At 38.4% G+C, this 14,983-nt stretch overlaps 1 protein-coding gene across 1 annotated transcript; it reads right to left on the bottom strand.

Moving 5' to 3' along the window:
* Nucleotides 1-4,075: 4,075 nt before the first annotated feature.
* nkx3-2 (NK3 homeobox 2) lies at nt 4,076-6,895 on the bottom strand. The gene is made up of 2 exons (XM_063875958.1): nt 6,217-6,895; nt 4,076-5,256 (listed from the first exon to the last, which is right to left on the bottom strand). The coding sequence occupies exons 1-2, from the start codon at nt 6,587-6,589 to the stop codon at nt 4,832-4,834; spliced, it is 798 nt and encodes a 265-aa protein (XP_063732028.1). The 5' UTR covers nt 6,590-6,895; the 3' UTR covers nt 4,076-4,831.
* Nucleotides 6,896-14,983: the final 8,088 nt, after the last annotated feature.

The following is a 14,983-nucleotide window of genomic DNA, read 5'->3' as shown; positions in this document are numbered from 1 at the left end:
AACACACACTCAAATCCACCTTTTAAGTTTTGACCTCTTAAATCATTAGTCAGCAGTGTTCATCAACTATTAAGAGGTTAAAGTTATTCCTGAAGCCTCTTAATCATAGATAGACGGACATATTTAATTTTTCCACAGCTACATTCACAGCTCAGTCTCACCACAGTGTAGACGAATATCTTACCAGCTGTGTAATGTGATGACACACAGATGTATTTACCAAATGATATATGACTACTATTGGCTAAATGTCACATCGGTCTCGGACAAAATTCAAAAAACAGAACATTTAAATAATTATTTTGTGACATTTTACTCTGGTGTAATGGTCAATTATGCTCAATTATTTCAAGACATAAACATGAACAAATTGTCGTTAAAGAATCACGTTTCAAGGCTGAATTACTTTCTCCATGCCTGTTGCCAATAGAAACTTTATTCTTCATATTTATTTAATCACACTACAATCTTTAAACTATTTTTTTGTTTGGAGTCCAGAAGATACATTGCACCGAAAATTATCATTTAAAACCGGCACCTAAAAGTGTTCAGGAACACAGGAACACCTTTGTGTCAATTTTTGAACAATGTATTTGTTAATAATATTATTTATAGTATATAAAAAAGAAATATATATAGATTACGTGAAAATGCAGCCGGTTTGTATTTGTAAAATGTTAAAACCTAATGAAGCCAATGAGATGATTTTTATTGTGGTCCTTGATGACCTTGATCTCTAACAGTCCTAATAAACAAGAATCAGTCCAAAAGGAGAGTTAGGACACAAGTATTTCCGAGAAGATTATCTATATTCAACATTTTCTTTGCAGAACTCGTGTATTTGTTTGTATGTAAAAAAAAAAAAAAATTCTTTTGTGTGAATCCTTTTAACTTCAAATGCCCTAAAATCCACTGTAGATTTATTTTTAGTGTAAATATTTACTCATCTGTCAGTGAGGCATGATTTTACATCACTTGTTTGTAATATTTCTGTCTAAATGTTCTAGCTGCAGTGTTTTACAGGCCAAAAGTTGAATCACAGTCCTGTCTTTCACTCTTTGCTCTGCAGGGGAGGATGTTGCTGCAGCATGAGGGAGGCAGAGGAATTTGCACCTGGCCACTCTGAAGCAGGTGGCAGAGACTGCAGGTCAGTGGCGCCAACATGAGGGTGTGATTGACAGCTAACTTTGAGCAGAAACAAAGGTTTGAAGGGAAAATAAGCTTAATTGTTTTTTCAAAAAGTTTGTAGACAGAAATGACCAAGGGAAATAAAAAAAAAGGAGAGAAAGCAGTTTCAAAAATCTGTCAATGACTTCTTTTCATTTTACAGGTTTTGGATAGTCATTTTTACCGCAAAAATGGAGATGGATTTATTATATATTAAGCTAAATTGCTGCACGAAAAGGTATGGAAGCTGTGAAAATAACTCACACAAATGCTATTTTCTCATAATTTGTATGGTTAAATTATCAATATTTTATATTATGCCTTAAATGCCATCTGTAGTTTTACTGGGATTTTACAATGACACAAGTTCTTCAGTTTGTTTTCGTACTTCAAATATTAATCAACAACAATGATTCAAATAAAGGCAATATTAGGCTAAATGTAAATTAGGCCAACAGCAGTATTCAACATGTAGGCTACCTGTATGCATAGGGCAAAATAACGGACCTGTGGCACGAATACAAACACATATTTTAGATCTATGTCTAATTTAATCGTATAACTTTGAATATTTGTATCTGATTGGTAGTTTGTTACATCAGCTTGATAAATGTTATACTACTCAGATTATATGATTTGAAGTTTCATGGAAAGAAATATTCCTTTTTTGATTCCTGCTACTAAAATGTGTTATCTTAAAGCAAACATATCGGCTATTTATTGTTGAATTTTCGCATTTGTTTAAGCCTTAGCCTAAAAAACACTTGGTAGTCAGCAGTCTTCGTACTTCTGTCATTTGGTACAGGATATTTAGACACGGGTGTTTTGATATTATAACAGACTACCGCAATAATGATAACAAAAAGAGTTTGAAAAGGGAATTCAGAAATACTTAGAAAAGTGTGTTAGCCAATATTTAACGTTTTGTAAAGATGGACATACTTTACAGTATAATATGGTGGTTAACCGGGGGTGACTTTAAAGGAGACATCATGGCATTTTACAATCTGCGCTCACTCCGCTGTAAAAAGCCACAAATTCATTATGTAAAAATGAGGAGCCGGGCGATAAGCTGCAGCTGCTACATATACCAGTTTGCTATAATCAATATCAACTGTGCAGAGTCTCTGCAGAACAAAATAATTACCGCTCAGCAAAAGGAACTCACATGGGCATAGATCAGTTCAGGCCAGAAAGGAAAAGCTTGTGCAATTAATTTCCGCATAAATCGAAGAACATCGAAATCTTATGGAGAGGTGTTCTACGAGGTGAACACAACTTCTGTTGGGAAAATCATAATTTAACCAATTCCAGAGTTAATTTTATCGAAATCACAAAAAATGATGCTACAAGCAGAAAAGATTAAGAATTGTCTAGAAAATTATTGTTTTCTGTTGAACAATAAAGACATAACAATTGACTTGTGCATAAACCTCCATGCGTAAGTTATTTAGCAGACGTTAAATAAAAAACCCAAACTCTGCATTTCCCTTTAAATTTGATTTTCAGGTGGCAAAATACACCCTAAACAAATGGTTTACAATCACAGCCTTAGTAAGTAAGTAGAAGACCATATTTCCCACGCACGTCAGGTAAACAACGAAAGAAGAGAAAAATAACGGGGAGACGGTGTAAATGCAAACCAATAGGGGTGTTTGCATTTCAACGATCGAAGGTTGTAAGGAAAAACAACCGCGAAATGTCTCTCTATATCAGATATCTCCGCATGCAGGTAGATCTGATGTAAGGACATATATAGGCGCCTTTCGTGAGTAGGGATGTTCTATATAGGATTAAAGAAGATAGGGCACTGGTTAGCCGAAAACCACATGTACCATAGAGGTTAACATACCCGGATGTTGGTGCGTAAAGGCGCAGTGTAATTTGGATCTTTGGTATCGGGATTTCTTTCTTCTGTATTACCCCTCACCTCACGTGTTTCACATACAGCATTCCCACAGACTGTGAAAGTGTCTGCAGGAGTAGATATTAGATCTTTTTTAATGGTAAAGATGGATGGCTGATGTAAGGCAGCTCCCCATTGACCCTGACTTAACATCAGTCTGTTAGTGGAGACGGAATAAAATATACTCCCGTAATACTTAAATTCCAGCATTAAGCCTAAAAGTAGAGAGACAAGCTTAAAGTATTTGCCAGTTGACAAAAAAAATATTTTTTGCTATGTGCCAACTCTTCCTTCTTTGACTTAAATGTAGGCGCAGTGACATGGGCCTCCTTAACCCCGGAATACTCTCTCCTTGTGTTGACATGCAGCCCTAAAAGGTAGCTGTCAGTTTGCCCTGTTCGGGAATCACACGGCTATTCATCATTGTTTGACAGGTATGTTTGGGGGAAAAAGCCATAGTGGCCCAAAGCACACCAACAAAGTCCCAGTGTACATCGGGAACTTTCACACGGAAGTTAACATCTTTGGAGAAAAGCTGCGGTAAAAATGCACACGTGTTACCCCGAAAAAAAAGCTGGAATAAAAAACATTGATAAACGAATTTATATGTGTTGAATATTTGGCCAACATCACACAAAGATGTCCTGAACCAACGTCCTTGATAATTAATGACGATTAAATAAGTGATTGTTCTTATACTGAGGCTTTAAGATGCCTCTTGGTCAGAAAACAATTATCAAAACATCGTTTTCGTCTCGATTTTTACGATAAAGCCAGGCTTCTTAAAACTCAGGTTGTAGTATGTATTTTCAAGCACAGTAATATTAATTGTAATGTTCCCGAATCGCCGAGATGTCTAATTATAGTTGTAAATAAATGCATCCACATGTGTTGTTATAGCTTTTTTATGTATTCGTAAAATCCGACAGAAAAAACGCGGCTGTCCCAAAATTAAAATTAGAATTTACAATCCTCAAATAAAATTCAGATCCAGAATAAAAATAATGCCTGATATGTTTTTAATGTTTTTTTCGATCTTAACACAAATAACTCATTTACATTTCAATTAGAAGTCGGTCTGTTTTATAGCCTGCTTCCTGCCAAGAGATCACTAATAACACAAGTGACCGCCCCCTCTCAGTCTGATACACTAAAACGCATTTTACATTAAAGTAATGTATATAGCTCAAAAGTGCTGAAATGTCTTACCTTTATAAACACAGCAAGAAAAAAAAACACAACCTGTAACAGAGACAGTTATATGAAAAGTCAATGGAATATGCCTATTTCCAATCACTGCAGAGGTAGGAAGGCGCATGTCAAATATAAACCAACATAAGGTGACATTTATAGTCTATTTAGGCCGCTGGTTCCCAAAGTGGGGTCCGTGGGGCTTCAGAGGTCCTTGAGGGGCTCCCGAGAAAAAAGAGGAACACTTTAATGTTATTAACGTCACTCTTCAGAGGTGAACATTTAAACATGGAGTCCAAAGTCTTATGATTTAAAGCTTACATCACGAGAAATGTCTTCTTTAGCGGGGTTCCTTGGAACAGACTCTTAATAAATGAAAGTCTGAGTCGTGTTTTAAGTATTTGAGGGTGTGATAAAGATGTTTGGTAACCCAAACCTGGGCAACACCATGACCATGAGGCAGATTAACCAAAAGTCTCCCTCTGCTCTCATTCGCGGTCAGAAAGAGAGTTTGATTGATTTCCGGGGTCATAAAACAAAAAAAATGAATAAATACACTCGCTTAGTTCACTGATTCCCCGCACAAGCAGAGAGTGTCCATGCTGGGAGGCAGTAGGCGTATGGGTAATAGTAGGAGGGTTGCAGGGAGAGCAGCGGGGGCCGCAGGATCTCACCCGGGCTATACTGTCTCTGGTCGTCCCGCACCAGGACTTTCACCGCCACCTTCTTGGCTGCCGGGGTTGACGCCATGAGATCGGCGGCCATCTGGCGGCGTTTCGTTTTGTACCGGCGGTTCTGGAACCAGATCTTGACCTGGGTCTCTGTGAGCTTCAAGGAGGCCGCCAGGTCCGCCCGCTCAGGCCCAGACAGATACCGCTGGTGGTTAAAGCGACGCTCCAGCTCGAAGACCTGAGCGTGAGAGAAGGCGGCCCTGGAGCGCTTTTTCCTCTGTTTGGGCTGATCCAGACTCTTCTCGTCCAGGGTGCTGGAGTCTGGGAGAGGGACACACGCAGATGCAACATGATTCAAGATTCAAAGGTTTTATTGTCATATGTAGCTACAGTGTAGTTAATGTCCCAGTCTCCTTCAACAATGCAACATACATAAATATATATAAGACATAACAATAAAACAATAACAAATAAAGAAAGACGAACAGAAGAGAACTACAATAAAATAGTGCAAGAGAATGTTGTAAGTGCATGTACATGCATAAGAATAAACTATATACATGTAAAATAGACTACAAGGGAATTACAGTATTTGTATGTGTTATTTTAATACAGCTGGAAGCACATGTGCTGGTTTGAAATGAGATTGGTGCTTGTTTAGGGTGGGACTGATAAAAACATAAAGCAAATTCCAGATTCAAAGTTCACAGATTTATACGTTAGGGTGTTTCACTTTTCAGATTAGAACAATTGTTTGAAATGAGTTGCCATGAATTATTCAAATGATACTTGTTGCTGTGGTATTCAAATTGAAGTGGAAAAAGTATTATCAGAGTGTTTATTCAAGCATCAGTGAGCAGGTGTTTATTTAGTACCTTTGGAGTTTTATTTAATGAGAAAATGCTTCAATTGCCAGTGGGAGTCTGGTAGTTTTTAACTTTTGTCTCAAGTTAAGTGCAGTATAAAATAAAAGTCCTGATGCTTATTATAACTCTAAGACAATGCTATAGTGATACAATTTGACTATGAGCCAGGGTCGATGATCGTGCATTAAACTAGGAACATTCGTGCGTAAAGGTTGGGGGATGTGGAGACATTATGCAAAGAATATATTCTAATAGGCCTGACTACCCACAATAACAACATCATTGTGATTCTGCAAAACTGCACGAGCGGTAATAAAATTGATAATTAACATTGTCTATTTTAAGCATAACTTTCCTCAAGTCTTTACAGTTTTTGATGTGTACAGTTGCATGGGAGTCTTTCAGTGCTACTCACCCGTAGCATTGTTGGGCTCACTGTCACTCTTTGCGTTTTCGGCAGCTGCAGACTCTTGGTCCGTCTCTTCTTGCAAACTTTCCTCCGGCACATCCGAAGCAGGGTCTCGGTCTTTCTCTGACTTGCACACCGCCGGAGTCTTGCTGTCGTTGTCATCGCTGAGTCCCGAGTCAGAGTCGTAGCTTTTCTGGTCCGCAGGCTCACAAGCCTCCCCATCATCTCTCCGAGATCCTCCGTTCATCTCCCCAAATATTTTCCAGCAAGCCGTTTTAGAGAAGCACATGTCCAAATCTGGCAAGCGTCGGCTGTCGTCCTTTTTGTTCAGGATAGCTTGGATTGAGAAAGGCATCAGCGAGTTGCCACGAACGGCCATTTTCAAAGAAGCGGAGTTCTCTCGATTCTTCAAGTTTAAGTATAATCAACCGGTTCAATAAATGTCAGTTCATCCACATTTTAGACTACTCCCTCCGTGGAGCAAAGCTGTCGCTTAACTCTTTCCCTCCAGTGTTGGTTCCTGGACACATCCCAGCGGGAGAAGCCGTGGAAAGTTTCTGCTACATCCGCAGGCAAGATGCTGCTCCTCCGCATAGCTCTACCATCAGCCCGCTCTGCCTTCAGTCTCCGGCCCTTTTCACCCAGTTTTTTAAAAGCAACCCTCACCTGTGACTGACAGGCACTCCTAGTTGCTTCCTATTGGCCTGGACACGAGGAAAGTCGCTCTACGATTGGCCACTGTAATCTACGTCATGCTGCTTTCAACCGGGTGGGAAAAAGTTAAAGAAAACGTTGGAGGCTGAACTGACAACCACACGAAGTATTTCACCTGAAAGTGTTTCCAAAACTTTAGAGCTTATTGCGGTTTTACATGGCTTTTGATAATGAATTGTCTTGTTGAATTAAAACAATTATTTATGTTTTGTTTTTTTTGCTTGAGTGCAGAATTTTCTGTATTGGTAAAATTCAAAGTTTAGACAGTCAGAAAAGCAAAGCCTCCGTGCGTAAAAGTCTGCGATCAAGAAGCTGAAAATTAGCAGCAACACAAGCTAAAAAATAAAACAGTAGAGTCGTGTATTCTATTTCCGTGCAACACTTGAATGCAGCATGAGGACAATAAATCGTAGGGTATGTCATCTTTCCTTTCTTTTTTTTTTTACTTAACCCCTCATCATCCTACGGGTTGGCCGAGAGTCGGATGCGTAATGGGACGTTTATTGGACACAAATATTGGGCACTGGTAAACGTGAATCCGGTTGTTACTGATTTACTCTTTCTACGTTTTTATTAAAGATTTAAAGTTATTGAAGTGGTCATTTTTGCCACTTCCTTGTCATCCTGCATCATAGATCGCCATGACCAGGTAGGCCTCAGCCTGTGCGCGGACCGTTTTTAAACTGAATATAAATATTACATTTCCCAAAAAACAAGTAATTTGACTCCTGAAGACGCTTTTATTGAACATGTTACATATAAATGTAATAATTAAGGGCGGCTAAATATTCGTTTTCAGCACCAGGCAGCTGTTGCTGAAATTATTTCTACAATCAGAATATTTGACAGGTTGATTTGTAGCATATAATGCCTTGTAAATCCCGTTATGCAGCGTAAGATTAATAATTGTTATATCTTAAAACGGCCGAAATGGCGTATGATTTTTATTAAATATTAGTCATTTTTATGAAATATAAAGAGTGGAAAAAGTATCGGCCCGGCCCGGGGTTTAAGTGGACCAACATCTGTCTCTGCAGATCCGGATTGTGACCTCCGCAGTTTTTTTGTCGTAAGTCTACAAAACAGATCTCATCGTTTTTCTGCTGTTCTCATTCACCAACCACAGATAATTTAAAAGCTTCTTCGAATTACATTTTGGAAAAATAACGTTTCAGAAAAATATTTGACTGTATTGATGGCTTCTATCTTAACCTGTATGGAAACAGTGTAGATGCTTTGAGGCATCTTTACCTTGAAGGCTTTTAACTTTCCTGATTTTAATGAATTATAATTGATTGTTTCTTTGAACTAATCTTCATTTGACGATTTAATGTAACACAAGCACCAAGGGAAACTGATCACGCTGTCTGATGATCTCGGTGATGCACCGATACATGTATTGTTTAATCAAATCAATCATCATTTAAGTGTTTTATTATGATCATTAGGCCCAATAATAAATATAAAAGTAATAATGACAATAATAATCTCATTAAGGTTATCATGCTCATTACTTGATTATTATGTTCCTAACTAAGACGTGTATCTTAAGAAAAATATGTTCAAATCGAAAACAATAGATAATCCTGTCAGAAATCATGCTGTCAGCAGATCAGCTGCTGAGGACAACACAACTGATTTTATTGTGTTGTTTTTGCCGATATTAATATGCATCAGGCTTTTGAGTCGTGTTTTTTTTCGGCACATGAAACGCTTGCGAATAAAGAGACTTAGCGTAACAGCTGATTTTCAAGAGACAAATGACTCTGATTTTCAATTAATAACCCTTTTTTGAATGTCTAAATATGTGTCATTATCCATGTTGTCCCCTAAGACTTGATTCATGTGATGATTTCCGGTTAAAGCCTATGTAAAGGCGGATTACATGAACAGTTGTTAAATTAGGAACGCTTAAAATAAATATTGGAATCATTTCTCTTCCTCATGTTACCTGATCAATTTTTAGCTTCAAAGAAAATCGTGGTATATAAAATAATACGCTCGTTAATATCGTTGTTGTCCTTAATATTATGTGCATTATAAGAAAAATACATTAAAAAATGGCTACACGTTTTAATAGTCATACAATTAATCTAACTTCAGTGCTGCTGTCACCTTGTGCAAACTCGTTTGCATGCATACATTATACCATCTAGTGGCCACTCTGCAGCTTGACTTTCGGACGTCTTTTAACTTGGAGGTCAAAACACACATAACTTCACTCAGTGCAAAATACCATATACCAAATTATTATTAGATTCAAAGACATTTTATATATAATTTAATACTGCAAAGATTTTCTGCTCTGTGAAAATGAATTGATTTAAATTATTTGGCATTGTCTCAGAGCTGAGTGAAGGCTTGAATCACCGCAAGCAAAGAAAACAAGACTGGGAAAAGGGAAAAGCACAAACCACTGACACCATCTGGATATTTTCACACACCCTGCCTTTTAAAAACTACTCCTACCACCCAAAGCCAATACACAAGTGGCATAGTTTTAAAATGATCTTGTATTGTTCAAGTTGTTTTCTCTGCGTCCTTCATGCAGTTTTTTTATTCTTTTGTCCTAAAACCAGCCTCAGTGACCCGTACACAGTGGGCTTTACTTTAAGAAAATGTGGAAAATAAATACAACTGTCTGCCAATTCCCAAACAAAATGAGTCTATGTGTGCCCATCAATGTGAAGTCAAGCAGAGCTCCACGGGTTACTCTGTGTTTTGGTAACCACACTGAGGAAGAGTAATAAGCAGTAAGTAGCTGTAAGTGGCAGGAAATGTAAACAGCAGCTTGATTTTCATTCAGACAACTGCAGGGGCATTTACATCAGGTACACTGCGGGTTTGATGTGATTCACAGTGAAGGTGTTCATATAGAGGGTGACATGTTGTCATTTGCGAAATGATTCAAAAGCATATAGGAAACTAAACGATACCATATCACTTCATACTAAGTAAATTAAGAGTATCTTAATGCTTGTACTATTTCCTGAGACCTTATTATTTAGTGAAAACAGGATCATTGAACGGAAAATACATTGAAATGTATCATAGGGGATGACAGTAATTAAAGCCAATTAATGTGTACTATGTCTGTAAAAGTATCCACATGACACATAAGAAATGCTCTATGACAAGTAAATGGCTTGCATTCACTTTTCTTATGTTTACTTACGAAATTGCAACCGAGTAAAGTAACAAAGCAATTAAGTATTAGGAAGAAACTGTACTTAAAGTATCAAAAGCGCTTGTAATGCAAAGTTATTTCCGAGCTTTGAATAACTGAACTTCAATGTTGGAGACGGGAAAGTTGAAGCTCATTTTTACTTTTTATATTAGACTGATGTTTAATCTTTCATGATCCCTCAAATTGTAAATACTGATCTCATGTAACAAGTTACTCTAGCTTTTTAAAAAATGTAGTGCAGTAAACATAAAGTAGCATAATGGAAATATTCAACTAAAGAAATAGAAACTCAAAACTAGAGTCAAGTACAGACTTATTCCACTATGCAGCTTTTTATTGGAGTGATTTAACATAAGCTCTTGCATCTTTATTTTAATTAATTATTCATAATTTAGTAGTAGATGTAGAATAGTAATAGTATAGTACTACTAATAGTAGTACTATACAAAGTATATATTGTTTTTATTTCAGTACAGTTAGATTTCTTCGTCTGACAAAGGCAAAATGTCAAATTTGCAATAAACATATAATATATTACATAAGACACTTGAAGCGTAGGGCTGCAACTTCTATTTCCATTATTGATTTATCTGTCAATTCCTGCTTTTAAATTGATCCAAAATAGAAGAAAGAATGACCCTTATTTGTTACAAGAGCCTATACTGTGGGGTCTTCAAATGATCACTGAAAGAAAAGGAATCAGGGCTATTTGATCAGTTGTGTGAAATTGATATGAGTCGAAAGAAATAGCATTAAAATAAGATTATTGCTCTATATTAAACCCCCTTTATCAACATTAAGTTTGAGCTGGTGTTTTAGTACAGGAGGTCTCCCTCTGCTGGCGAGGATGCTAACCTGCTGTCACGGAAAGATGAGATGATCACTATAATCGCCATGCCAGGAAAAGGTACATTTTCTCTTCTTTTTTCTATCTACAATGCCACGATCCCCGTAATATCCCCAGACTTTTTGTCTGCTCCCCTCCAGTTTTACACCGGGCCGGGTGAAATTCCCACAACCTTTCCAGTAAGGAAATAAACTTTAATGGCATATTACACTATTACGTGTGCCCCTCCACCCACCACCCATTTCCCTGCCTCTTCCTGTAACTTTAATCTGGTGTTTCAGACAGAAATCACGCCTGATGCAGCAACACGCCGGTCGCCTTGGTAACGTCTCTGTTTCCCCTCCTCTCTCCTGGGTGTGTTTATGACAGGTCTTGAATTTTTTCTTGCGTGCTGGTATGAAAAAGGAGGCTCACAGCACGCCATACTAACCCCCCCCCCCCCCCTGCTCCTTGTGTGAGAATAGCTGCCAAATTGTGTTCAGATGGAGCAATACATAAGAGGGCACTGCCAAGAGTCATTTGCAGTAAACGTTCCCAAAATGCCCTCTAGATTTCTCACCAAATATCAGATCCACCGTGATAGCAGCCTTAATCAACCTCAACATTGGAAAGTGGAAGGAAAGGGAAGGGACGGGGGGGGGGGGGGGGGTTGCTGCCAGCATTAAGTATGCTTTTAGACCCCTAGGTTAAAATTGAACCCTCTTTCCCAAAGAAAAATTATCCTTGCATGCGATGGAGCACTAAATGGAAGAGCCCTTGGGACAGAGCACTTAATACAGTAAATGGAAGCAAGAGACAAGCAGGGAGAAGTTCCTGCGTCTCTTGGAAGCTATTCAAAACATCCCAGCAATGGTTGCATTACTGCAGACACAGAAGTGGGGGGGATAGCCCGCTGTTACACTCCAATTAATGTGTGTAGATAGTGCAGACGTGATTTATAGTTTATTTTTCGGCTCTGCTGTGCTGACAAACGAGCTTCCAGCCGCCTCTGGCACGCAACAGATAATGCGTGCAGCTCAAGCACATCATGAAAGGGTTCTCAGCTCCTGAAGAGGCTTTGGCTGCCGGCTCAGGTCTCTGTGACCGGCTCCCTTTCTCCTGCACTCATGCCTTAATAAAGACGTCTTTCAAAGCAGCAAAGCCCTTTCAGGGGTTCTAATATCACATGTAAAATACCACTTTTGAACATGAGAGTTGAAGTAGTTATGAAACCTTCAAGCATCATTTAGAAATTCTTGAGATATTAGGGGCCCTTTTTCTTTAAGTGACTGACTGCATTTTGGATATTTGCAGAAAATAGATTGACCTCTCTGACAGGTGCAGTGGTGGAGAGGTATTCAGATGTTTTAGCAGTAAAGTAGCAGCACCATTGTGCAGCAAATACTCTCTTACAAGTGGAAGTCCTGCATTCAAATCTAACTGTAGTAAAAGCACAACAGCATGTGCATCAAATATGCTTGCAAAGCACCAAAAGGAGTAAACTCAGTATGCAGAAGGAGCTGTTTTAACTTTTGGAATATCATTTAAATGCATTAGGTTGCTCATCAATTGAATTTAAGTTTATTTGCAGCTCATTTGAACCTTTTTATAAACTGCTTGGAAGCTTAACCTATAACACCTACAAACTTCTCAGCTGATTTTTTTTGTAACAATCTGAGTCTGCAAAGTAATTAGTACTGCAAGCTATCAAGTAAATATAGTGAATAAAAAGGTACAATGTTTGCCTCCAAAATAAATGCAAAAAGGTGTGATTTTATAGACTTCACACACGCTGCTGTACTCTTGCTACTTAATTTGACCCCAACATGTTGGTCAGTAAACACATATATCAGAAATAATCTGGTGTGTTTGTTGCAGCCTCACATGTCAGCAGTCGATCCAAATCTCAACTCAACGTCAGCAATATTTCAATACTGCAAAAAGAATGAGAAGAAAAAAGCGTTTAAGACCCTGAGCCACCACCCCTCCCTGCCGCCTGTCGCTGGCTATTTCTATGACTCTCATATGAAACACTTCTGACGTTAAACACCTGTTAACTTTTATGTCTTGTGAGAGGAGTGGCTGAATGGGGGAGCATTATGTTCAGCGCTGGCCAAATCCCCAGTAGAGGAAAGACCCCTCCCCTTACAGAGAGGCAGGATCCAGGGAGCCCCCTCATCCCCGCGGCCTGTGAGGGTCCCCGCAACAGTTACCTCAATTCCAGTTGACAGCTGCGTGAAACCACCGTCTCTCCCAGCTCTCTGCAGGATAAACTGCAGCGCCCCAGCAGCAGACCTGCTTAAGAGGCAAAGGGAGGAGATGTGAGGAGGCTTACGTTGGTGTCCTGTATCAGACTCAGTTTTTAGATGTTGAAGTGAGGCCGGTGCCAGAATACACATCACCTGTACTTACCATCATGAAGAGCCTCAAACTGTACTGTCATTTTGAGGTACTTGAACCTTACTTAAACATTTATACTACTTCATACTTTTACTCCACTACAGTTTTGAGACGTATCGTTCTTTAAACTCTTCTAAATGTATCAACCAATGAACCCTCATCTTAGCTACAACATTAGTGAGGTCTCAACATTCATTTGATTGATACATATATGCTTGGATGTAATAATATATTTATGCTAAAGAATGCTGTGAAAAGTTTATTCTGATATGAAGGATAATGATATTTATCAATATCAAATAATGTTGAAAAATATGTTTTTTGCAAATGAGTTTTGCAAAAGATCCATGTGTCAATCTAATGCAGAAGAGATGTGAAAATGTATCCAAAGCAAAAAGAGCAAATCCACAAGATATTAGCTAACTGGCAGGAAATGTTCAACATTTCCCCCTAAAAACTATTCCCAATTAAACCAAAAGTAGTTGACTTGTTTGATTAATTTTCTGTATGACTAATTGTTGCAGGTCTTGTGAGATGGTTTTTACTTTTATGGTTATTACATTGCTATTGTACATTTGTCTATTTAATTCTAATAGAGTTTTTCCTTCAATTTTCCTGCATTGTATGTCGTTAATCTATAGGCAACACGATTAACTGAAGGACTGTATATAATAAAACTAGGAGAAACCTACTGATAAAGGCTAGATACAAAAACTTTGAAAAATAAGTTCAATTTTGACTTGCTTCTGATTGAGAGTGCCACCTCTTTTTCTACAGAATGTATAGGTACAGTAAATTCAAACAGCTAAAAATCAGGTCAGCATTCATCCAGATTTGTGCATCAGCAGCAGTTTTATAGATACATTTAGAATATTATCTTGTGTTGCTGCTTTCTCTAACTTTCTAAATTCTTGCTGTGAGGTCCCCGCTGAGCTGAAACCTCATACATAAAACATGCTGCCAATAAACGGCTCTAATGTGCCTCAAACTGCTGATACTCAGCAGTAGAAACCTGCTTGGCAAAAGCAAAAAATCATTTTGGACTACAATGCAAACGACGTATAATAAAATGACGTCTTAAGTGGCTCCAATTGGCACCAGTGAGTGAAAGGAGCGCTGTTTGTGTGCCAGGCCTGGTGGCTAAATGAAACGAGAGTTAATATTTTAAGGCTTGGATTGCAGCACCAGGAAATACCTGGGAGAGGTACACCTTTCACAAATCAGATTTAGCAAATCCACAGGAATGGTTGGAAAACATTACCCCGAGGAGTCTCTTTCCGTAACATCTCTCCGGGCTTTCTGGATCCCGTAAGTTCAGGTGCAGCGATTAAAGCCTCCTAACGTGTTAATGATGGTGGAATATTTCATTCTGAGTTTGTCAGTTTTATCCCCCATTAGCAGGCAGGAATGTCCTCTCCTCTTCTCCCCTAAGAAGCGATTGGTTCCTGTCTTCGGCTATTTACACATTTACAGACAGCACATCCATTTAGGAAACACAGCCGATAACGCTCGAGACATAACAAGGGTGAATCAATCGGAAAGGAGCAATGTTTTATCTTTTCATAAACAAATGCTTTAGATTGTCATCCGCTACATGTAAAAAAAAAAAGAAGCAACGCAGTTTGGGATTTACTTCCGATGTTGTA

The sequence above is a fragment of the Eleginops maclovinus genome, chromosome 23 (genome assembly GCF_036324505.1).
Source record: "Eleginops maclovinus isolate JMC-PN-2008 ecotype Puerto Natales chromosome 23, JC_Emac_rtc_rv5, whole genome shotgun sequence".
Taxonomy (NCBI): Eukaryota; Metazoa; Chordata; class Actinopteri; order Perciformes; family Eleginopidae; genus Eleginops; species Eleginops maclovinus.
This window is presented reverse-complemented; position numbering and strand designations above follow the sequence as displayed.